This window comes from Miniopterus schreibersii, assembly GCF_964146895.1.
Source record: "Miniopterus schreibersii genome assembly, chromosome: 4".
Lineage (NCBI taxonomy): Eukaryota > Metazoa > Chordata > Mammalia > Chiroptera > Miniopteridae > Miniopterus > Miniopterus schreibersii.
In genome coordinates this window covers 74429652-74454883 of record NC_138105.1, presented here as the reverse complement: position 1 = coordinate 74454883, position 25232 = coordinate 74429652, and the positions used below count along the sequence as shown (strand labels likewise).

Below are 25232 nucleotides of genomic sequence, written 5' to 3'. Positions count from 1 at the left end.
GAGTCAAAGCAGCCCAGCCTAAGCTCTCCTGTTGCTTCTTTTATGTCCTTTCTTGTTTTACTAATGTGTTTTTGCTGCAGCCAATAAATTCTGGTTTTCTTTGCTGCATGTTGTCTCTTGGTTGAAATCTTTCCTTCAAGACAAGAACTGAGGTCTCATTGTCTTGCCGGCAACAGGACTATCCCAAGGTCACATACTTGGCTGGCCCAGAAGTCAAAGTCAGGGCAGCCTAGGCCAGGCAGGGTCCCTTCTCCTACACCCTAGCCAAATCTCTGGTGAGAGGGGTAAGGCAGGGTGACTGGGGCAGAGGGTCATGTCAACCCCACTGAGCTGGCAGGGCCAGCACAGTTGGGGGTGGGGACACCATAGGGAGGTGGAACCAGGGTGATGTCCCCACAGCTATTTGTCTCAGCCAATTTCCATGGAAACCAGAAGCCTTCTGGGAAAAGGCCTTGAGCTGATGTCAAAACTGGAATTGGGGCTCTCCTCAAGCTAGGGGAAGTGAATGACCAGTAGAGGAGTAGGTACTCTGAGAGGAGAGGGCTCCAAGGTGCATGCTGGAGGGACCAGGCAGGAGCCCACCAGGGGTCTTGAGGCTGCTCTGACCCTAACTGGACCATGTGGAATGCATAAGCTGCCAGGTGACCACAAGATGCCCCGAGTGTAAATGCAGAGAAAGTTGGGATCTGCCAGGCACAGCTGCCTGGAGATCCAAGAACACTTGAGGGGTGGAGTGGGCATCAGGGTAGCAACTGTGATATCCATTCTACAGATGGGGAAACAGGTTCAGAGAGAAGGCAGGTTGCTCAAGCCATCAGTAAGCAAGGACCTCAAGGTGGTCAGCAGGGGGAGTGCAAGAGTGTCCTGCTGGGGTGGCCAAAGTAAAGTAAGACAACCAGGTACCACCTATGTCCCAGCTCCACTCCAATACCGAGGGGGGGGGGTTCTCTATCCCTCCCCCCACTCCGTTTTACGCAGGATCAAATAGAAGCTCAGAGAGATTAAGTCACTTACTGAAAGCCACACAGCTGAGTAGGGGTTGGATGCTGAACTCCCCAGCTCCCCAAGGAAATGCACGCTGAGAAGCAGCAATCTAGGCACCTGCAGACCCCAGGCTCATGCCAACTGTGGCCTCAGTAGTCTGCCTGTCTGAGGGCAACATCAGATCCTATACCCAGGCTGTTCTCAAAACCTCTCCACCTTCCTCAGCAACCCCATGGCCTGCCCAAACGTCCACTCCTCCCATTCTCTGAGACCACTGGTTGCAGCCCCCCACCCCCCAGAGCCATGGAAGAGACCCCTCCATACTTCAACCAATGGTTTTTTTTAAAAAAATTTATTTTTTAATCCTTACCCAAGTGAGGATATTTTTTCCATTGATTTTTAGTGGGAGGGGGGAAGGGGAGAGAGAGAGAGAAACATTGATGTAAGAGAAACACATCAATTGGTTGCCTCCCACCAGTGCCCCGACTGGGGTGGGGATTGAACCTGCAACCCAGGTACATGCCCTTGACCAGAACTTGAACCCGTGACCTTCCAGTGTGCAGGCCGACATTCTAACCACTGAACTAGGGCTTTTTAAAATATATATGTATTTTTTATTATTGACTTTAGAAAGAGAGAAGAAGAGAAAGAGTGAAACATCATTGATGAGCGAGAGAAACATTGATCCTGCATGCCCCCTACTAGGCATTAAGCCCACAACCCGAGCCAGGAATTAAACCAGCTGCCTTTTGGTACATGGACAACGCTCATCCAACTGAGCCACACTGGCCAGGGCAAGCAATGTTCTTTTATTACCGGGCAGCACTGGCTGGTCTGGGGCCCCGGAGATAGACCAGTCTCAGTTCCCGCCCTCTGGCCAGGACAGCAAGGTATCTTCGACCCATTCACAGGTGAAAAAAACAGGAGCAAGGCAAGAATGGACTTGAAGAGGCAGGAGCAAGATCCCTGACCCACTCTGAGACTGGTCAGTGTAGCTGTCAAATTTCAGATAGCCCTTCGCCCCAAGAATGCTGTGAAGGCCCTTCTGGAAGGAAAGAGCTGGGGTGAGGCAGGATGGGTGATACCAATGCTCTTGGCTGGTAATGGGAGCACAGGACCCAGTGTAGATGCCTTACCAGTGCTCGTCCCCCAGCTTGTACCTGGTGCCCATCAGAAAACACCTCTCACTGAGTTGGGCAAGGAATCCGGTGGGCAGAGTGGCAGGACATAGATCTCTCCATTTCCCAAGTCACATGACTCACCCAGAGTCACAGTCTAGACCAAGGCTGGTCATGGTGCCAAGTTGCCCTTCTGGCCAGTCCACAGCTCTCGGAGCTCTACACGGCACCCCAGGTCCCGCAGGGCTGCCTTGGCCACGTCCTCACAGTCTCGGTGGGCAAGACGGGCCTGCACAATGAGTGCTTCAGCCCCCAGGTCCAGGATGAGCTGTGAGAAGGCCTGGCTGCGGGCCACTAGGTTTCGGATCAGCATGCAGGCCTGTTTCTGGAAGGGAGAGTGGAAGGTGAAGGCTGTAGGCTGGTGCATGAGATCCTGGGGTGGGATCCACTCTGACCTTTAAGTTATCCTCTTGACACAATAGGTCAATGATGACCACAGCCTGCATTCGTTGGGTGCTAGGCTACGACTCATCAGACCAGATGCATCCCTTCACTTCATCCTCTTGACAGCCCCAGAGGCAGGGATAATTCCCCATTTCCCAGGCAAGGAGACTGAAGCTCAGGGTGGCCAAAGGCTCAGCAGGTGGGGATGATCCCTCAGGTATGGATTCTTAGTCTCAGAGAGCCTGGCAGGGGCCCCAGAGGAGGAGGGCAGTAAGACAGAGAAAAGAGGGGGTGTGCACAGGGCCTATCTTTCAATTACATCAGTAGTCCTTCAGTTAACCTTTGTGCCCTGGGTATCTGCCATGGGTGGGTGCCTAAAAGCACCCCAAGGCTTCTACCACCAGTGAGTGAGTGGATGAAGAGTAGGTGAGGTGTGAAGGCTCCTAGCCAGGGTGGTTAGGAAAGGCCAAAGTAATGGGCCAGCCAAGGGCACAATGCCCTGGAAGAGGCAGGAGAGCAAAGGCCCCAAAGGGACCACTACCTGGTGTGTCTAAGGATCATGAGGCGGCCCCAATACCAGGAAGATAGGAGTGGGAGGTGGGAGAACCAGGTGCTACAAGAAGCAGCGTGGGTTTCAGGTCAGAGTGTGCACATGGCTCTGCTTATAATCAGCCCTGAAGACTCCCCAGTGAGGTGTGGACAGCAACCCAAGGTGGGCAGAACAACCCCAAATCCCAGCAGAGCCCCATCTGCTCTCCCCATCCCCTCCTCCTCCCCAGATCCCTACAAAGATCCTGTAACAAAAGACCAAATGCAGAAATAGAGGAACAGGGACAGCATACTAAGGAGGATGGCATGTAGATGCAGGAAGAGAGGAGCTGGAAAGGAATAAGAACCCACGAGGCTTAGGACATGATGGGGATGGGGATGGGGATTGGGACAGGGCCTCCCCACACCTGTATGGTAGGCTCCTGCCTCTCTTACTTCCCCCATACCCACCTGCACACCAGCCTCCTTCGGGTGTGCCTTCATCGCCTCCAGTGCAGCCAAAGCCCCACCACCCTCCACGATGACCCGGCTGTTCTCTGGCTTGCGCAGGGCCAGGACGCACAGCGCTGCACAGCTTTGCTCACATACCTGCAGGGTAGGTCAAAGGGATGGCTGAGACGAGGCCAACAGACCCTCATCATCGCCAACTTCCAGATGAGTGCCCCAAGACCTCACCTGGACAGACCACTGTCAGTCCAGGTGTGTCCTGGACCAGCAGTAACAGGAACAGTATCAGAGTGACAGAAACATCAACCAAGCTCTTCTGCCTCCCTCTGCTTTCCCTGACTCTCACTCACCAGGCCCCACTCCACCCTCACCTTGCCTGGTCCTACCCCTTACCCACCCTCATTCTCCCTGTCCCTGCCCCTCTCTCACTCCTACTTGAGGAAATGGAAAGAGCATCATGCAGATACAGTGATTGAACTGGGATTCCAGACCCACTGCCCCACCTCACGTGCCCGATGGTGGTACCTGGGGGCTGGCCAGGTGCTGGGTCATGGCGGCCACAATGGACTCTGTCCCACCTGCATGGACAATGGCATCCTTCACATCATCGTTGCCAGCGATGGCCCGCAGGGCGCTCAGCACCTGTCTCACAAGGTCCTATATGGAGGGCACAAGGGGGTCACCCCCTGGTGCAGCCAGCCCCCCTCCCGCTGCACCAGGCACTAACTGCTAGGTTGCTGTATTATGGGAGGGGCTGCCCTGGGGCACAAAGGCAGCATGTAACAGCAGGGTTACTAGTCATTGTATAGAGAAGGCAGGGGAGGTGGACCCTGTGGTTCCCATTACCTTGAGCCCCCCATCCACATACACACAGAGGGGGCATTGGCTCAGGTCAGCAATCAGAACACCAGATATCTCTTGGCCTTGGCTGCAAGCTCAGGGTGGGCACTGACTGACCTGACTGGCTGCTGTCTCTGGCTGGAGTCAGGGACAGCAAAATCATTGCTGCTAGCAGCCAGGATCCATGGCCCTAGGCTGGGCGTGTGGAGAGGGGGCTGATAAGTGACTGCTACATAAATGAATGATGGCAGGGGTCCCTGCCCTGTTATACACATGGGGAAGCCCAGGAAGTAAGGGTGGACCTCACTCAAGCATCACACAGCTGAGCTCAGGTCTGGATCAACCCCCATGACACCCAATCCTATTCCTCCTACTCCTGGTAGAAAATACAAGGTGCTAAAGGACAATAAGAACGGGTGGGTGGGTTTGTCTGCCCCCAAACTTTAGTTCCCACCTACGGGTACATGAGAAGTAGAAACAACATTTTGGTTCTGGGATCAGCAGACAGGCCAGGCGTGTCCTGACTCAGGCTTGTATGGCTGGCAGGGGCCCAAAGGGGCAGAGTTGCCCGAGAGGCTGGATCCTCCCCCAGGCATGGAGAAAAATGTCAAACTGAAACCCAAGGGAGCTTTGCAAACTAAGACAACTCTGGATGCCCACCTGATGGTTGCTGCAGTTGGCCAACAGGGCCACCAGTATGCCAAGGCCCCCGAGGTCTACGACCTCCTGGCAGAACTCATTGCGAACAGTTAGACGGGACAAAGTGCTGCAGAGCTCACTCAGGACGCTGGGGTTATCAGGGAACGCTGCAGAGAAGGAGGGAGAGGAATTGTGGAAGTGAGGAAGGGGCAGAGGACCAGCCACAGCTCTGAGCCAGCGGTGCTGGTTTGAATCCTGCTGGACCCTCTGCCTGGCAGTGTGATTGCCTAAACCAGGAAAGCCCCAGTGAACACCACAGGCAGTATGGACCTGCAGTGCCCCCTGCTGACTGCTGAGGAAAACCACAAACTGGATGCCCTGCTCCCCCCACCTCTGCACCGTGTCCCAGATAATTAATTCCAGACCAACTGATGGTAATACCTAAAAAAAGAAAACCATATTAATGCTATAATAAAACACCCAGGACTATTTTTATGATCTTGGGGGTGGGAATGACCTTTCTAAGTACAACAGGAAACCCAGAAACCATAGAGAGACATATGGATAGAGCTGACAGGGCAGAACTGAACACAGTTGTGAAGACCAAGCTCAGAGGCAGAGGGAGGAGAGGCTGCACTGAGGCCTCTCCTGAGGGAGGGGTGGAGAGCCATAATTTATGCAGAATTAATATGTCAGTTCATGTGCCTCAGTGATTCCATAAGTGCTAATCTGGGTGTGCCATGGAAGTGTTCTCTAGACATGGTGACATCCAACTGACTAAAAGAAGTGGACCCTGGATGGTCCGGGTGGGCCTCATCTAATCAGCTGAAGGCTTTACAAGAGAAACTGAGGTCTTCCTGAGGAGGAAAAAGCACCCCGGTGGACTGTGGTGTCAATTCCTGCCGCATGGATTTCAGCCTCAAAAGCCCCATAACCACATGAGCCAACTCCTTTCAATAACTCTCTTTATATCCCACATATCCTGGTTGTGTATCTCTGGCAGAACCCTAACTGAAATGAGCTCCATAAATAAATAAGAATCAAATGACCCTTCAGAAAAGCAGCCTGACTTCCAAGACGATCAGGACCTGTTTCCACCCTCTCCAGGGGTGTGGAGGGAAGACTGAGGCAGGCCCATGTCTCTGGCAGACAGGGCCAGAGTCTTGTACACAGGCCTGGCCATGGAGCCAGAACCACAAACAGGTGGGGAAAGGGAACTCATTCTTCTAGCACCTTCAGTGCACCAGACCCATCAGGCGTTATTTGGTGGGTGCAGTGGACAGGGGGCTGGTGCTTTGGGGTCCGAATGTCAGCATTTCAACCTTCCATCACTGGCTCACTATAGTTACCCTGGAGTTAGAAACACATACATGCACAAGAATTTGTGGCCAAGTGTGAACCAAAGTGTAAACTGTTACCTAGGACCAGCCATGGTGAATGGCAGCAATACTTCCCCCATCTTTGGGAAACACCCTTGTTTTTCCCTTTGGGGAGCTCTTCCCCACTCTCAATCTGGTTGGACAGAGCCAAGCACCCTCCCCAAATGGCTTTAGAAATGTCCACAGGATCTCTCCTGGAGCAAGTAGGAGTAAGGATACTGTCCACAAGGGCTGCCATGCAGGTGGGATGAAGCCAAGAGAGGCAAGTGGAGCCTGGAGCCAGCCATGCCTGGATCAATCCTAAGCCCTGACTCTAACTCTTGCCACACCTGCTCCTACCTTTGGCAGCCTCGATGAGTACCTTCAAGCCTCCATTCTCCTGCACAATCATCTTGGCATGGTCATGGGCGTGGCCGAAGGGCACACGAATATCGTCGTCAAAAGTCATGATGCGAAGGGCCCAACAGGCCTCCCTGACCACGTCGGCGCAGGGGCTGTGCCGGGTGATGGCATCAGTTAATAGGGGCAGCACACCAGCCTTCACTAGAGTCTGCCGATTCTGCTCATGTTTCAGGCAGGCATGGCGTATACAGCGGATCCCAGAACACATCAGATTAGCCGCATCAGCATTCTGGGCCAGAGTGTCCACCAGCAGCTTCAGGCCCTGGGTGTCCAGGAGGTCAGGCTGGCCATCAATCAGTGCTGACAGGGCGTTGAGGGCCTGGAACAGGAGTACCTGGTCACCCGCTGCAGCCAGCTTCCAGGCAGCAAAGAGAATGGGGTAGGCGCCCTTTTGAGCTGCAAGAAAGCGGCAGGCCTTGTGCTGCTTGCATTGCTCGCAAAAGCGGGCAAGTTGTGCTGACACCTCCTGGGGGTGACAGCAGACCATGGACTCCTGCAAGTCTTCCAGGATCTAGGAAATATGGGAGAAACCTCAGTGTCAGCTCAGCCCAAAGGCCACAGTGACAGTGCTGCATCCCTGCAGGATCCCCACCTCTGCAGTCTGGGCCTGCACTGGCCAGTTCCAGCCATGTAAGCTCCCACATCTGTGCTTTTAGGAGCCCTGAGCTTCAGAGGTCACATAGAAGTAGAGGCTCAGCCCTCTCAGTGTCCCTGCCAAAGAGCCACACATACAAGTGCAATGTATTCAACATTCCAGTCCTGGTTGCCACTGCGTCTAAGACGCTCCAAGCAAGACAAACAGAACTATCCAGCTGAACTCAGTCAACCCAGTAGAATTATAAGAAATAATAAAATGGCTGTTGTTTGGGGTTGCTTCTTATGCATCCATAGCTAACCAATGCACCCTCCAATGGCCAGCTCTCCAAAGGTAAAAGTCACCTTCACTAGACTTGCCCACACCATGTCTCCTGTTTGTCTCTCTCATTCACTCCACAAATATTTGCCAAGCATCTGCCAAATAAAACCACACTATATGCACAGCTGATTCACTCAAATTCAACTCTAAGTGCCTGAGGGAAAAATAATAAAGAAAACAATCTGAGCAGGACAGACAAGTCTAGCTGCTATTCAACTCCATGACCTCAGTGCCTGCCTGAGCAGAAATCTTTAAGACAAACTCATATACATCTGTCAGAATGGTTACCATCAATAAATCAACAAACAAGTGTTGGTGAGGATGTGGAGAAATGGGAACCCTCATGCACTTAGTGGGAATGCAGACAGGGGGAGCCACTGTGGAAAGCAGTAAGGAGTTACCTCAAAAAATTAAAAATGGCCCACCTGGTGTGGCTCAGTGTTTGAGCATAGGCCCATGAACCAAGAGGTCATTTGTTCAATTCCAGGTCAGGGCACATGCTCAAGTTGAAGACTTGGTCCCCAATAGGGGGCATGTAGGAGCCAGTTAATGTTTCGCTCACATGAATGTTTCTTTCTCTCCTTCTCTTAAAAAAAATAAAAATAAAACATCAATAGAAATATTTTTTAAGAAGCCCTGGCCTGTGTGGCTCAGTTGGCTGGCATCATCCTGTGCACCAAAAGGTTGCTGGTTCGATTCCTACTCAGGACACATGGCCGGGTTGCAAGCTCAAACACTAGTAGGGGGCATGCAGGAGATGGCTGATAGGTGTGTTTTGTTTTGTTTTTCTCTCTCTCCCTCTCTCCCTTCCTCTCTCTCTAAAATCAACAAAAAACATATTAAAAAAATATTTTTAGGTTCCAGTCAAGATGGTGGTGTAGGCAGATGCGATACTTGCCTCTTCCCACAACCACATCAAAATTACAACTAAACTATAGAACAACCATCATTCAGAACCACCTGAAATCTGGCTGAATGAAAGTCCTATAACTAGGGAATTAAAGAAGCCACATCAAGCCCAGCCAGGCGTGGCTCAGCGGTTGAGCATCGACCTAGGATCCAGGAGATCGGGGTTCAATTCCCAGTCAGGGAAGATACCCAGGTTGAGGGCTCAGTCCCCAGTAAGAGGGCATGCAGGAGGCAGCCGATCAATGACTCTCTCATCATTGATGTTTCTACCTCTCTCTCCCTCCTTCTCCCTTCCTCTCTCTGAAATCAATAAAGATATATTTTAAAAAAAGAAAAAAAAAAGCCGCCACATCAAGACTGGTAGGAGGGGTGGAGATGTAGGGTGGAGTCATGGAACCAGCTGGTCCCACACCCACATGTGGGGGTTTAAAATTGGGAGGAATATCTTGCCTGTGGAGGTTTCTCCTGAGGAGCAAGGGGTTCCAGCCCAGCATTCCAGTGCTGGGAAGAGAAGTCCCCATATCTTCAGGCTGTAAAAACCAATAGGGATTGAGGTTGAGTGACATGAAGGCTGCTGGAGTCCTAGGCAATTCCTCTTCAAGGGCTCAGGCTTATTCGGACTCACTCCCTCTGAGTTCCAGCACTGGGGTAGCAGTTTGAAAGAAAACAGGTACATACAGGGAGGAACTAACTTGTCTAGAATCAGGGCAAGAGACGGAGGGAAGTGCTGACAGAGGACATTGTCCCTTTGCTGAGCCCTCCCCACTACAAAGCCAATAGGCAAGCACCATATCTGAATCTCCATCAACCTGGTTCACACTTTTCAACCTGGTTCACGCTTTTTGCCCTGGTAATTGATTACCTGAGACCCCGCCCCTCCCTACTTGCAGGCTCATCCAAGCCATTTCTAGTGGCTTTTCCATACAACTGGCCTCTCTTGCTTTATGCTTTGGACTTTCCTAAAATCTCTCAAAGCAGCAGCAGCTGGCCACAACGTGCCCATACTTCTCAATAAGTGGCCCCAGGCACAGCACTAGCAGCAGCCCACCTTGGTTCACAGCTTGGCCTCTCCTGGGCACCTCCAAGCCCAACACAAGCAGGAGCCATCTGCAGATGGCTCTGTAGCTCGTGCTGAGTGGCCCCAGGCAGGGCACAGGCAGAGGCTGGCTTTGTACCTCCTGGTCAGCTTCAGACCACTGCAGATTACAACCCTACCACCTCCATGAGCAACACACTCAAGGAGAGGACTCGGTGAGCACTAAAGCCCCACTAAAACAATTCCTGTTCCATACGATTGGCTTCTGCACAGCAGCTCTTCCACTGTAGTTGCAGCCGATCCTCGCAACTGACTGGCCTGGGGTAAATCCCTCCCAGTGATGCCAACATCATTCAAGGCTCAACTACAATAGGACAGTGCACAGAGCTCACACAGGGGTGCACCTGGAGTGCCCAACTCAGGTGACTGGGGAGGCTGAGCCACTGAGCCCTACAGGACAACTACTACACAAGGCCACTCTACCAAGTCCAGGAGACATAGCAGATCTACCTAAAACACAGAAACAAACACAGGGAAGCAGCCAAAATGCGGAGACAAAGAAACATGTCACAAATGAAAGTGAAGGCGAAATCTCCAGAAAAAGAACTAAATGAAATGGAAGTAAGAAAACTACCAGATACAGAGTTTAAAACAAAGGTTATAAGATGCTCAAGGAACTCAGTGAGAACATCAACAACATAAAAAAGGGCCAGTCAGAAATGAAAGATACATTAATTGAAATGAAGAATAATTTTCAGGGAGTCAACAGTAGAGGATGCCGAGAATCAAATCAATGACTTGGAATATAAGGAAGCAAAAAACACCTAATCAGAACAGCAAAAAGAAAAGAGAATCCAAAAATATGAAGACAGTGTAAAGAGCTTCTGGAATAACTTCAAGCATACCAACATTTGCATCATGGAGATGCCGGAAGAAGAGAGGGCGCAAGATATTGAAAACCTATTTGAAAAAATGATGACAGAAAACTTCCTTTACCTGGTGAAAAAAATAAACATACAAGTCCAGGAAGCACAGAGTCCCAAACAAGATGAACCCAAAGAGGTCCACACCAAGACAAATCATAATTAAAATGCCGAAGGTTAAAGACAAAGAGAGAATCTTAAAAGTAGCAAGAGAAAAGCAGTTCGTTACCTACAAGGGAGTGTGCCCATGCAACTGTCAACTAATTTCTCCACAGAAACTTTGCAGGCCAAAAGCGAGTGGCAAGAAATTTTCAGTGATGAAAAGCAAGGACCTACAACCAAAATTACTCTACCCAGCAAAGCTATCATTTAGAATTGAAGGTCAGATGAAGAGCTTCCCAGACAAGAAAAAGCTAAAGGAATTCATCACCACCAAACCAGTATTACATAAAATGTTAAAGGATCTTCTTTAAGAAGGAGAAGGAAAAAAAGAACCAAAAATATGAACAATAAAATGACAATAAATACAAATCTATCAACAATTGAATCTAAAAATGAAAACAAATGAACAAGCAAAACAGAAACAGACTCATAGGTACAGAGAACATTTTGACAATTGCCAGATGGGAGGAGGGTTGGGAGGATGGGCAAAAAAGGTGAAGGGATTTAGAAGTACAAATTAGTAGTTATAGTGTAGTAATGGGGGTGTAAAGTACAGCATAGGGAATATAGCCAATAATATTCTAATAACTATGTATGGTATCAGACGGGTATGAGATTTTTCGGGATGATCACTTAATAAGTTTTATAATGTCTAATCACTGGGGTGTACATCTGGAACTAATATAATACTGTATGTCAACTATAGTTGAAAAATAAAGTAAAATTAAAAAAAATTAAAAAACAAAAAATATTTTTTTAAAAAGCTGTGGTACATTTACACAATGGAATACTACTCAGCCACAGAAAAGAAGGCAACCGTATCTTTTGCGACAGCATAAATGGACCTGAAGAATATTACGTTAAGTGAAATTAAGTCAGAGAATGACAAATACCATATGATTTAACTTATATGTGGAATCTAATGAACAAAATAAGCTAACAAACAAAATAGAAACAACTCATAGCTGTCAGAGGGGAGGAAATGGGGGGGGCTGGGTGAAAAAGGTGAAGGAATTAAGGAAAAAACAACAAAAACCCCTCATAGGCCTAGCCGGGCATAGCTCAGCTGTTGAGCATCGACCTAGGATCCAGGAGATCGTGGTTCAATTCCCAGTCAGCGCACATGCCTGGGTTGCGGGCTCGATCCATAGTCGGGGTGTGCAGGAGGCAGCCGATCAATGACAACTCTCTCATCATTGATGTTTCTCTCTCTGTCTCTCCTTTCCTCTCTCTGAAATCAATAAAGAGATATTTAAAAAAACAAAACAAAATAAAACCAAAAACCCCTCATAGACAACAGTATGGTCATTACCAGAGGGAAATGGGGGTGAGTGAAAGCAGGAGAGGGTAAAAGAGACATGATTTGTGATGGTGAATACACAATATGATATACAGATGATATATTACAGAACTGTGTACCTTAAACCTATTAATTTTATTAACCAATGTAACCCCAATAAATTCAATCTAAAAAAAAAGACAGCCTGGCCGGCATGGCTCAGTGGTTGAGCATCAACTTATGATCCAGGAGATCGTGGTTCAATTCCTGGCCAGGGCACATGCCTGGGTTGAGGGCTCAATCCCCAGTAAGGGGGTGTGCAGGAGGCAGCCGATCAATGGCTCTCTCATCATTGATGTCTCTCTCTCTCTCCCTCTCCTTCCTCTCTCTGAAATCAATAAAGATATATATATTTTTTTAAATTAAAAAAAAAAGACGAACCTGTGCGCCTGGAGCTTCTGAAATCATTTGTATTCCACCCAGTGAGCACAGTTCTACAGACACCATCAGCCCAAAGGGCTTTGATTTTGCTCAAATGTCCTGAAAGGCAAGGATGCCTGTCAGCCAACCCTCACTGAGCTAGATTTGTGGACTAAGTATATGTTATAATGAAAACAGATTAAGAAATAAGTTAAAACCAGAGCAGTAACTTAAACAGGCATTCCTCCAAAGAAAACTCACAAATGGCTTAGGAGCACAGGAAAAGGTGCTCCACACATCACTAATCACTAGGGAAATGCAAATCAAAACCATGAGATACCATCACACCCTTCAGGATGGCTACTATCAAAACAACAGAAAAGAGGTGGCATGGTGCCCAGAGGTTGATGGCTGCAAAACTTACACCAGGCCCACACAGCGGCTACAACGACTCACGCAGAGGCCTGGCTGGGCAGAAAGGCCCAGCTGGTGTGTGGCTGGGCCATGACCTAACCGTGGCCTCAGCAGCAAGGCCTCCCGTTCCAGTTGGGGCTCTATGGTGCAGAATGGAGGTTGGACCCACATGGGGTGGAAGTGGCAGCAGCAGCAATGGACGTTCTAGAGCAGGGGAGGGGAAACTTTTTTCTGCCAAAGGCCATTTGGATATTTATAACATCATTCGTGGGCCATACAAAATTATCAACTTAAATATTAGCTTGCTATATTTGGTCAAACACTTAATTACTTCACCTGTAATGTGAGCTGGTACTGCTTCTCTTTGGTGAGGCCTTGGCAGGGCTAGACCAAATGATTTCGTGGACTGTATATGGCCCACAAGCCAGATATTCCCCACCTCTGCTCTAGAGAAAGAGCTTCACACTATCTTCCTCTTCCACCTCTGGTGCAGAATTTGATGTTGTGGTTGGATATTTAGAAGACATTATCATGGGTGACTAGTTCCAGTTATTACAGAGAAATTTCATGGACAAGTACTAACAGATGTTTGAAGACACAGAGGAGAATAGTCACCTACACACCTATTTTAAACAAATATATTTCTTTGATAGAAAATTATATGGAAGAACAGCTGCTGGAACAAATTACTCAATTTAACATGGCAGCCTTCACAACTTTATAACACCATAAAGATGAAGTTGCTGTTGACATATTCAACATGCTGCTCATGTTTACTGATTTTTCTGGCTTTTAAAGAAATGTTTCTGGACTACAAAGCCAAAAAAGCAAGCCAGGACTGGACTTAAGCAGTGGTTTACTGGTAACTTCATTATGCAAATCATCCTTTATGCCAGCTTCACAGAACAATCTTCAGCACTAGGTCCCACCTCCAGGCAATGAGATTGTTCTGGATATCTGCAGCGGTGTCCTGGGAGAGACCTCATCTAATGACAGAATAGATTTTGGAGAGGCTGGCTCTGTTCTGCAACTCTTCAAGTATTGATGGGTAAAAAAAAAAAAAAAATTACCTGACCCTCCTGGGACCCATTTCTTCAGAAAACCTTTGTGTTCAGTAACCCTAGTACTCCTCTCTAAGTGGGCCTCTCTCTCGGGGCTTGAGTCAGGCTCCTCTGCAGTAAGTCCACATCCACCTAGGGGGCCTTCCCTAGCATACATGTGTGAGCGTGATGTTTCAGTCCTTCAGTCTCAATAGGGTTTTTACTGTTTGGAAGCATTTATCTAGGGTGTTACGCAAGCCAGCTGCCTGTCACAGTGAGTCTTGGCTGTAGGAATCAACTGAGAGAGATGTCCTTTACTAAAAGCTACATGTTAAAATCAATTCCTAGTCTTACATCTGCAGTCCCTGCATCGCTGTCTTCTGCTGGTCCTGATGTAGTCCCACTGTTTCTAGAACTCTCTTTTAAGCATTTTTGAAAAAATACTTTAACAGATGAATACTCAGGCTAACCTAGTGGATATAATCTTGGAACTTCCGTGATTACCCACTTCAAGATCAATATATTATATGCTGTGTGCTTTTTAGTTGTCAGTGCTATGAAAGTGAAAATGTTTTCTATGTTGGCGTTCCTATTTTACTGAGCACCAGTGAATGTGTGCTTATGCTGGAAGCAGACTAAAGGTATTATTTTCTCCTTTTATTACAGCATATTAAGTGTTTGTGCAGGTTTGCTTAAACTTTTTCTGTATAAATCAGTTCATTAGGTTTTCTGTTGGGGTAGAGGGTTTGCAATTCCTTCTTCATATCAAAATCTTCTTACCAAGACAGTGTTCTGCTAGTCTAGCTCAGCAGGAATAGGAGACAGCAAACAGCTTTGCTGTTCATGAATCTGCTTTGATTTAGTACACTGGCTTAGCACAATGGTTGACAGGACATTACTGACCAGAAAACATGGATGTCACATCTCTAGAAAGAAAAAACAAAAACAGTTTAATTTCCAATGTGTACCTTAGATTTTATTTTAAGGAAAAATAAGAATCTGTATTGACTTTTCACTTGGCTATTGTTTTATGTTTTTTAAAAATATATCTTTATTGATTTCAGATAGAGGAAGGGAGAAAGAGAGAGAGAGATAGAAACATCAATGACGAGAGAGTCATTGATCGGCTGCCTCCTGCACGCCCCCTACTGGGGATCAAGCCTGCAACCCGGGCATGTGCCCTGACAGGGAATCAAACCTCGATCTCCTGGATCCTAGGTTGGTACTCAACCACTGAGCCATGCCTGGCCGGGCGGCTATTCTGTTTTTTAATGGATAAGCTACAGATCGTGTTTTCTGTACTGATATGGCACCTATTAAACACTTTTGTACCATGAGAAAAATTTGAGGTGTTTTGCAAGAATCGTAAGTCTAAAAAAAAGAAAACAGAAAATAACAAGTGTTGGCATGGATGTGGAGAATTGCAGACCTTGTACAGGTGTAGCTGTTTTGGAACATAGTCTAGTGGTTCCTCAAAAAATTAAGTATATGCCCTGGCCAGTGTGGCTCACTTGGTTGGGCATCATCCTGTGCACTGAAAGGTTGCTGGTTTGATTCGGGTTATGGGCTTGATCCCTGATCCCCAGTGGGGGCGTGCAGGGTACAGCCAATTAATGTTTTGCTCTCATATGGATGTTTCTTTCTTTTTTTAAAAAAATATGTTTTTTACTGATTTTTAGAAAGAGAGGAAGGGAGAGGGACAGAGACATAGAAACTTCAATGAGAGAGAAACATCATCATTTATCAGCTGCCTCCTGCACACCCCCTACTGGGGACTGAGCCCACAACCTAGGCATGAGCCCTGACGGGGAATCGAACCATGATCTCTTGGTTCCCGGGCCAACACTCAACCCCTGAGCCACACTAGCCAGGCTCACATGGATGTTTCTCTCTCCCCCTCTCCCTTCCTCTCTCTCTAAAAATCAATAAAAAACTCTTTAAAAAAATTTTTTTAAGTATGTAATTACAGTATGATCCAGCAATCTCACTTCTGGGTACACACACAAAAAAATTTAAAGTAGGGTCTTGAAGATATGTTTGTATATCGATGTTCATAGCAGCATTATTCAAAATAGCCAAAATGTGGAAATAAAACTTAAGTGTCCATCAATGGATGAATGAATAAACAAAACGTGGTCCATCCATACAATGGAATGCTATTCAGCCATAGAAAGAAAGAAAATTCTGACACATGCTACAACACAGATATATGTGACATTATGCTCTGTGAAATAATCCAGACACAAAAGGACAAATACTGCAAAATTCCCCTTAACACAAAGTTCCAAAAGTAATCAAATTCAGAGACAGAAAGTAGAATGGTGGGTCCCAACGGCCATGGCTGGGGGAGTTAATGTTTAAGGGGAGTTAATGTTTAAGGGGGACAGTTTTAGTTTGGGAAAATAAAGGATTTCTGGACATGGACGGTGGTGATGTCTGCACAATGATGTGAATGTACTTAACGCCACTGAACTGTGTACTTAGAAATGGTTAAGACGGTAGATTTTATGTTATGTATATTTTACTACAAAAAAACAAAAACAGAGGTGGTGGGATTTTAGCAGGAACCCTATAAGTAACTTGGAAAGCATATGACATAAGTGCCATTGAGAACACATAATACTGAAGCTATAATTACTCTATATTTAGTCAGATAAGAGAGGAAAAGAATATGACTAATATTTGCACACTGGTATCCATTAAATCTACAGGAAATCTCTTCTTGTCCTGGATCTTATCATAATGCTGAGTCTCTGAGTCAGCTGGCTAAGGGGGTTGTCTTCACGGTTCCTAGGTGCTGCATGCAACCCCAACACCCTGCAGGCTGGCTGAGCAGAGCCAGTTGCTAATGTGGAGGTGGCAGAGCCTGCTGTGTTCCACATATGACAACTCAACGTGGTGACAGAGCTTTGTCCACCAACCGTGGGGGTCATTCTCTATGTGACTGACTTATTCTGCAACTTCCCACATATAAAACTAGCCAGGCTCACTTTCTAATCAGAGAGTTCTAAGCCTTCATCTTGGTTTTATTTTTACAAGTCTGTTTGCAACAAACTTCATAACTCTAGCAGGTTCATTTCAAAAGGCATCACAAAGTTGACTTTTTCTCCCTCCTCGGATAAGCATTTTTCAAGCATCAGAACCACGACACGCAAGCAAGAGCTCAATGGTGTCATGGTGTGTGAGAGGAGTCTGGTTAAGTTGCAAAGTGAGAACAAGGGCTGGGAGAGTTGAACTCCAATGTGTGTGGCACCACTCCCAGGAAAGGGTGAGAAGGAGGCTGGTAGATGTATAGGACAGGGAGTTTCAAATTTTACTATAAATGCTTGAGTATTGCTTGACTTTTTTATGCCAGGACGTATTCACATTCTTTTTCTGCAGTAAAGAATGAAATTAAGAATAAAAAAAGAGCAAAGGCTGTAAACAAACAAGGAGTTTCCTGTACTGCTGGTAGAAGACCTCCAAGTCATTCTCTGAGCTTGGCTTCCCTGGGAGAGGGACGTGGATCTGGGTTCCAGCTCCGCCCCTCACTGGCTGTGACCATAGGTGAGTCAATTATTCTTGGGAAGCCTCAGATTCCTGATCAGCAAAATGGGCTAATCACAGATTGAGTTTTAAGCATTTAGTACAATGCTGAACACTTCAGAAGTACTCAATGACTGTTAGAGATCACTGTTACTGAGATCCTTCATATAAAAAGGGCATCCACAAATCAGTAAGAAAAAAGATAAACCACCCAAAAGAGAAATTAACAGAAGAAAAGTTCATTTTATTTTATTATTATTATTAATCCTCAACCGAGGGTATTTTTTCCATTGCTTTTCAGAGAGAGTGGAAGGGAGAGAGAAGCAGAGAGAGAAACACCAATGTGAGAGACACATCAATTGTTAGCTTCCTGCACATATCCTGACCCAGCCGGGGCCAGGGATCAAGCCTGCAACTGAGGTACGTGCCCTTGACCAGAACTGAACCCAAGACCCTTCGGTTAACAGTCTGACACTATAACCACTGAGCCAAACAGGCTAGGGCAAGACAAGCTCATTTTAAAATACATTCACCCTTAGTAGCAAAGAAAGTCAAAAGAAAACAATATGGTGATTTTCACAAAACCTCTATAAAGCAGAAGATGGTGAGGACTCTGAGGAAGGGAGAAGCAAGCATCTTGTTTTAGTCAGAGCTGGGATCACACCCAGGGCTGTCTACCCCAACTTCTTCTTTTATCACTACACTCCCTTGCTGCCAGGAGAGTCATTTTATACTCTTTGGATCTCAACTTAACCATTTGCAAAATGGGGATAATAATCCCAACCTTGCAGGTGTCTTTGGGAGAATAACTGAAATAGCACAAAGAAAGCACCTTGCACAGAACTGAGTCCATAGCCTGTTCTCAATAAACACTAGAACCTTCTGCTGTTTTACAACAGCTTACCACTGTTTGATGGATGACCTTAAGGAAAAGACTTAACCACTGTGAGCTATACTTCCTTGTTTGGTCATTGGAGAGCCAGGGCAGGCTCTGAGCCTCTGTTTCCCCATCAGGGAAAACACCACCTACTCTAAATGCCAGTTTAAGTGCTAAGGGGAAAGGCTGTAATGTGCTGTTAAATAGTCACTACTCAATAGGTGACAGCCTTACAACAATCCCATTCTCTCTGAGCAAACCTGGTGGTCAGAAAGCCAGAAAGAGGCTCCTTCATGGTGCCCTTCACACCAGAGAGACCCTCAGACATGGACTCAGGGAGCTGCAAACTCAGGCCCACCTACTAACGCTGGTCAGGCCCTGATTTTCAGAGCCTGTATCTGCCAAGTGGGAACCGGGAAAAGGTGCCCCTGACAGACCATTACAAGGTGACATGGGAACACACATGTAAGGGGTCAACCCTGCCCATGTGGGCTGCCCCCTCCTACCTGCAGGATGTCATGTGTGGGCTCCTGTGATCCATCTGCAGAGACTTTGGGCACCATCTTTATAATGTTGCTCAGTTCGACCCCTGCAGGGGGATGGAGTGAGAAAATAAGTGACAGCCATTATCCCTGCGGGTCTGCCAGGGTCACACCTCATGTCCCTTCTGCTGGTACCACCCACTCAGGAGGACTTCGGGGATCTGCCCAGGTGCCTATCCCACGCTTTCCCCACCCAGGCCAGACTTAACAGCCATGTCCATATGGAGGTATGGGGTGAAGGGAGGGGTCTTTACTCCTCAGCCCTGTCCAGTCAATAGGAGCAGAATAGTAGGGAGGCTGCACACCATCACCACAGTGAGAGGCACATTCTGCCTTGTGGGCTGAGAGGGGAGGGGATCCCACAGCCTTCTCCCTTGGGGCTCCTATTATTCTTCAACCTGACTATCTCCCTGCCCTCACTGGCACTTCTAAAGGAAGTGCCCACTGTGCAGGATACTTCTGGGTACTCCTCCAGCCCCTGCCCAGTGTCTAATATCCACTCTGTGCCCTGGACACCAGCCTCTGACCTCTGAGGCTGAACACCTGGTCTCCCTTGCCCTCTGGCATCTCACTGGGTTTGGCCAGTGGGGAGCTGGACTCTTGATGTGGAGTGGTAGGGCAGGTGTTCATTCCCAGCTCCCTGACTCTGCCTTTGTCTGATGACCCTTGTCCCCTGCTGTGGCCTGTCCTGGGGTGGAAGAGGTCCCTACTTGGCCTGTAGGGTCTCCTAACTCCTGCTTGCACCACTACAAACAACCTCTTTTTAACTACTCCCCTCCATGGCCTGGTTTGAGCATGACACCTGTTTCTACAGATAGGTGTTTTCTTATGCCTTCTGGAGCTCAAGCTAGGGTGCGGATGGGGCAGGGAAGCAGGAGGCCCTGTTTCTTGGGACTTGGTCAGGAAAAGCCTCTTCACAGAATTGACAATAAAATGAGACCCACCTCGAAAGATCCAGCCCTGCAGATATCTGGGTAAAGTTCAAGCAAGTAGAGGGTGGGCGCCAGTGAGGTAGGAGCAGGAAGCAGCCAGTCTGCCCAGGTCAGAGCATGGAGAGGGTACAGGTGCCAGAACTGCCATGCCAAGTGAGGTGGGGCCACAGCAAGACAGCACTCTCACATGTTAAGAGCAGTGGACTAAAAGGGACTGTCGGGTAAACAGCTGGACTAGCAATGAGACTGAGCCATACCACCCTACCTTGTGATTCAAACTGCTCCACAGCCTCTGCCACTGCCTCCTCTGGCCCCATCTCAAACTCCTCAATGTTCTCACGAACAGCTGCATCAAAGGTCTCCTGGGTAATGCGCCTGGAGGCCATCTTCATCCCTTCCTCATGGGCTGCCCAACAGACACTCCTGAGCTGAGAGGTTAAGGTGAGAAGAAAGCTTTGTTGAAGGCAAGAGGGCAGTTGGGAGCCTGGCCACCATTTAAGGAGCATCTAATGGGACTGGAGCTGTACATACACCCTGGAAAAATTCTCACAACCTGGATGACAGGATAAGGTGATATCCCAACATCCCTAGAGCTTTTAAAAGTGCAAAAGAGGGCAGGCAATTTACTACACTTTATAAGAAAGGAGTAATGTTGTCCTGGCTGGTGTGGCTCAGTTGGCTGGATTCCTGGTCAGGGCACATACCCAGGTTGTGGGTTTGATCCCGATCAGCGCCTTCATCCTAGGGAGCATATGGGAGACAACCGATATGCAATGTTTCTTTCTCACACTGAAATTTATTTATCTCTCTCTCTCCCCCTTCCTCTCTCTCTAAAATCAATAAAAACATGTCCTTGGGTGAGAATTTTTAAAAATTTTTTAAAGAAAGGGGGAATGTTAATATAATGTATGTCCTTATAATAAAAAGTAATAACAATAAGGGTTAAATAATAGTTTAATAATATTTTTGTTAAAGGATTACAATATTATATAAAATAACAAAATAGTATTATAATACGTAATGATATATAGTAATATAATCACATATAAGATTATGATAGTATATATTGTAAAATATACTATCATAACTATATGTCACTTTATTACAGTTATATTATATGCAACCATAAAATAAGGCAATATTATATTATAATAATGCACTGTTATACTAAGAATTTAAAATAAAAATTAATAAAGTAAATAAACAAAAAGACTAAATTAAAAAACTAATAAAAATAGTTACTTGTAAGGAGAAACAGAGAAAAGGGTGCTGAGGACAGGACTAGAGGCTGGATTGTTCTCTCTGACCTTACCTTGTTTTACAGGTTTGCATTTGGAACCCATGTAAATGTTGTATGTGGTTAGGAAAACAAATAAATCAAAATAAGCCAAAATAAAAATAAAAGCAATCCTTAAAAAGCAAGAGTAAAACGAAGCCCACGAATCTAACAATGTATCTGCACTAATTAGACCACTTCATGTGACTTTAAAACACAGTGATATGACCATACATTCTTACTGACATACACGCTAAGGATAGTATAAAATACAAAAGAAAATCTTCAATAGCTTTCAGTAATATGTTATTGGAAATATTAATATCATTCTGAAACTATTATAGATGTAGCAAATAAGTAATAAGGTTTATGTCATTAGGTACCAGCATAATGACATAAAAGAAAAAAAGTTCTAACATAAGAAAATCAAAGAAGTAAAAACTCATAATTCCTAAATTTGAACTGGTAGTATCAATACAAACTTATGATATATATTCTTTTAAGCAACCTCCCTCCCCATTTATAGTTATATCAATTGAAAATGCCTAGAGAAAATGACACCACAGCAGCAATAAGCACTCCAAACACCAACTGTGGTCTCTAGCTACCATAAACAGGGCTCCTGGAGAAATGGCTGATTACAGGTCTGGGCAGGAAATAGGACAGAGGAGCCGGGAGCATCTTGTGACAGGAGAATGTAAGGAAGCTTCTAAAGACACTAAAGTCATGTCAAAGGACTTGGGAGCAAACCCTAAGGGGCATCCACTAGCTGAGGTAAGTGAAAATGAGGCAAGTGAACATTAGAAAAAAATCCTCACCCATCTTTGCCTCACCCAAAGATGAGGCAAGTGAACATTAGAAAAAAAATCCAATAGATATCAAAATCAAAATCTGTGCATTCATAATAAGTAGTACTAAAACCGCCCCAGCTCATTCTTCTGAAAACTGGCAAGTAAAGAATTCAGCGTTTATCCTGCTTCCCTCACACAAGTAGGTACCAAGTTATAAAGAGAAGATGAGGGAAAGTTCTGCTTTATAGATGAATTTCAGCTGACCAAACAGAACAGATCTAGACAATGATCTCTTCAGGCTGCAAAACCATGAGGTGTAAAACTGATATGGAACCTGACATCAGGTGCACGGTACCTATTTCCACTGCATGACTTCATGTCATCAAAAGAAAAACTCAGTACCACCTGCCTCCTGCCCAGAATGAAATGCACCTGGGAAGTCATTCCGCCAAAATCTCAGACCTGAATCTGACTACCCGTCCAGTGGAATTTTGTGCAATAACAGAGTGTTATACATCTGTGCAGTCCATGCAGGACTGAACAGTTGAAACATAGCTAGTGTGAGGAAATGAACATGTACTTTTACTTAATTGTAGTGCTCGCTTCAGCAGCACATATACTTAATTGTGATTCATTTTCATGTAAATAGCCACAGGTGATTTGGGGCTAACTTATTAAACAGCACAGCTTTAGATCTAATGGTTCCTGATCAAATTCCTTGATTATCTTAAAATGGTCTTTTAAAACAATTTGTTTCTGGTCCCGGGTCCAATCTAGAATCACACAGCACAGAAAGTGTGTTAGGAGAACAAAGGTATGGGGGTACTAGGACAGCGGCACTGGACTGTGGCAAAAGGCCAAGTGTAAATTTGGGCCCATGCTCCTCTTTGTGGAGGTGGCACAGGATATGAATATTCCACCTATGTTTGTGCAGACACTCCAGGGGGTAGGAGGACAGGCTCTGGGGTGGGCAAGGGGGAGCACTCAAATCACAAGCCCTCCACTTTATCTCGTTCTTCAATTCCCTCATGGGTGACACAGGGATAAAAACAGACTCTACCTCATAGGGCTATAGTGAAAATTCAACCAGTTAATTCCTAAGGAGCACTTAGAACAGGATCTGGCATAGAGTAAGAGCTTAATAAACATTACTTATTAGTTCCTTTCCTTTGTTCCTTAAGAGGTAATATGGACAATTTATTTGTGGAGGTAGGCAGTGGAAGGGCATCAAACAACCCACCTTACTCCCTTGCAGATAGTCCCCACTCCTTCTGCCCCAGAACAGGGAGTCTATTTAGGGGTTGCTAAGGGTTTTCAAGATCAAAGGTGAAGGAAAACAATAAGGATTTTCTGTTTTGAGATAGTTTCTCAGTGGGGAGTCCAGGCTGGTGGCCAGTTGATTAGAGCATTATCACAATACCCCAAAGTTGTAGGTTCAATCCCTGGTCAGGGAGCATACAAGAATCAACCAGTGAATCCATGAATAAGTGGAACAACAAATAGATGTTTCTCTCTTTACGCCCCTTCCTTTCTCTCTAAAACCAATTTTAAAAAGGGGGGTGGGGGAGATGCATACTTTACAGATGAGGAATCTGAAACTTAGAGAGGGAAGAACCCACCAGAGGTCATATAGGCACTAAGAGGCCTGGCCACCATGCCATCCTGCCTCATTCTTCACCTTTCCTTCACTTGTGTCCTCTGAGGAACTTCTAATATAGGAGAGGGGCATGAGAACTACATAAATTAACTAAAGTCAAACAAAGTCAAGTCAGGGGCCTGTTACATGCTGTCTGACACAGTACTCAGCTGACCAGAGATGCAAGGAGACCAAGAAGAGCCTCTGGAAAAAAAAAATTCCTGCAATGACTTATTAATATCTACTCACCCATACCTTATCATTTAGCCATACCATAAAAGAAAATCAGACCACAAAATATACCTTGTAAAGGTTAAAGTGAATCCCAAAATTTTCCCCACTCTCTATTTCCGCATACCAGTAATTTACCATAAAATACCATAGCAACTACAAACAGATATAAACTCAACCTCTAAAGACAGTTGGGGTCTCTCTTCCTTCTCGTGAGGAGAGTCCACCACTCTGTCTGTGGAATGGTTTTTCTTGCTTATCCTCTCTGCTCAATAAAATTGCTTCTGCTTTAAGCTCGTCTGGCTCACATCCTGAATTATTTCCTGTGTGAAGCCCAGAACCCTCTTGGCTGGGGTATCCCTTAGGCTGGGGTATCCCTTAGGAACTTGCCCCTCGGACACCTCCCCTGGGAGCCTTCCCTAAACACTCAGATAGAGCCTGTGCTCTCTGACTTTGCTCTGCACACCCCACGAACCTCCCTCTGCCCAGCCCTGAGCTGGGGAGATCAGTGTCTGGCTCTGGGACCACCTCTGAGGTCCTTCGGGATCTCCTAGGTCAGCACTAGGCTAGATGGGGGACAAAAGTATCAACCTAAAGCAAATGAGAAAGATGGTGCCTGAGGATAGTCTTCTGGGAGTCACCTGGGGAAGAGCACAGGCCAGAAGAGGGGCTAGCCTCCGCAATGTGTCCATGACGTTGGGGGGCAGGAAGGGAATCAGCAAGGCCCCCATCTGACATCCAGGGTTCTGCTCATCAAGAAAATGGTGCATGGAAGCATGAGAGACTGAATGATTTTTCATCTTCCTCCATTCGCCACACCCACCTGTTTCAGGCACTGTCCTCCGTCCTCAGCAATGGGTGGCCTCCCTGCTTCCTCCCCCACACCCTGAGCATCTCCACAAAGAGACCACCTTCTCACCTGCTCAGAATCCTGCAGTGGTGTCCCAATCCTCTGAAAACAAAACCCTTTCTCCTTACCAGCTCTTTTCATACCTAAACCTCCTCACCTGTGCTTCCCTGCCTCTTTCTCAACCTTCCCAACTAGCCAAAGCACATCCTTCATCTCCTTTTCCATCTCTCTATTATTTGAATATTATCTCTATCTACAACGGCATGGCTCGTTTATTTATTTGCTTGTACTGTCTAGCCGCCTCCCCAATGAAACAATCTCCATGAGGGCTGGGCCCAATCCATTTTATTCTCCACCTTCTCATCGCTGTCTAGGACAGGGCCGGGGGGCACAAGCAGGCACTCTGTACACACACAGGCAGCGCATGAATAAGCGGAGGCCAGGGAAATAGGAGGTTTTGAGTCTGTCACTACCCAAAACCTCAAGAAGTGCCCACAGTCACCAGCCCGACCCTGGGGCGCCCACTCCCCGCCCGCGCGCGAGGGGCCCGGCGCTGCAGCTTCTCACCGAGTTCGCGGCTACGTGGGAAAAGGTGGGGCTCGCGTCTGTATTCCGCGGCGGCGCCACCTCTGGCCCTCTCTGGTTGCCGTACCGCGCAGGCGCCCTGGCGC

At 46.8% G+C, this 25232-nt stretch overlaps 2 protein-coding genes and 1 pseudogene across 8 annotated transcripts in view; 1 reads left to right on the top strand and 2 right to left on the bottom strand.

Annotated features, from left to right (window-relative positions):
• SLC25A42 (solute carrier family 25 member 42) overlaps nucleotides 1-18863 on the bottom strand; it is a 55290-nt gene extending 36427 nt beyond the window's left edge. The window contains exon 1 of the mRNA XM_081136551.1: nucleotides 18810-18863. The gene's annotated coding sequence lies outside the window, so the exon portion shown is untranslated. The remainder of the gene's footprint in view (nucleotides 1-18809) is intronic.
• On the bottom strand, nucleotides 1318-25215 carry ARMC6 (armadillo repeat containing 6). Of its 6 annotated transcripts, none has more exons than XM_081136541.1 (8): nucleotides 25129-25209; nucleotides 20043-20205; nucleotides 18810-18892; nucleotides 6740-7313; nucleotides 5043-5188; nucleotides 4068-4199; nucleotides 3546-3683; nucleotides 1318-2487 (listed from the first exon to the last, which is right to left on the bottom strand). In XM_081136541.1, the coding sequence occupies exons 2-8, from the start codon at nucleotides 20167-20169 to the stop codon at nucleotides 2275-2277; spliced, it is 1413 nt and encodes a 470-aa protein (XP_080992667.1). In that variant the 5' UTR covers nucleotides 20170-20205; nucleotides 25129-25209; the 3' UTR covers nucleotides 1318-2274. The 6 variants fall into 6 exon arrangements, with proteins under 6 accessions (XP_080992667.1, XP_080992671.1, XP_080992666.1 ...); XM_081136545.1 differs by having other exon boundaries at nucleotides 6740-7121; XM_081136540.1 differs by lacking the exon at nucleotides 25129-25209 and adding an exon at nucleotides 24631-24930.
• On the top strand, nucleotides 12070-13783 carry LOC308555617 (ADP-ribosylation factor-like protein 2-binding protein pseudogene; annotated as a pseudogene). Its single transcript has 2 exons — nucleotides 12070-12075; nucleotides 13312-13783. The product of its transcript is annotated as an ADP-ribosylation factor-like protein 2-binding protein pseudogene (transcript).
• Nucleotides 25216-25232: the final 17 nt, after the last annotated feature.

What these genes read in the sequence shown, in the direction of transcription:
- ARMC6 (XM_081136540.1), bottom strand. Translation starts at nt 24,702, where the DNA reads ATGAAAAGAGCTGGTAAGGAGAAAGGGTTTTGTTTTCAGAGGATTGGG. An exon ending in CCACACATGACATCCTGCAG is followed by an intron (nt 7,314 to 18,809) that starts GTAGGAGGGGGC and finishes CATATTTCCTAG; the next exon opens with ATCCTGGAAGACTTGCAGGA. An exon ending in AGCACCTGGCCAGCCCCCAG is followed by an intron (nt 3,684 to 4,067) that starts GTACCACCATCG and finishes CCTACCCTGCAG; the next exon opens with GTATGTGAGCAAAGCTGTGC.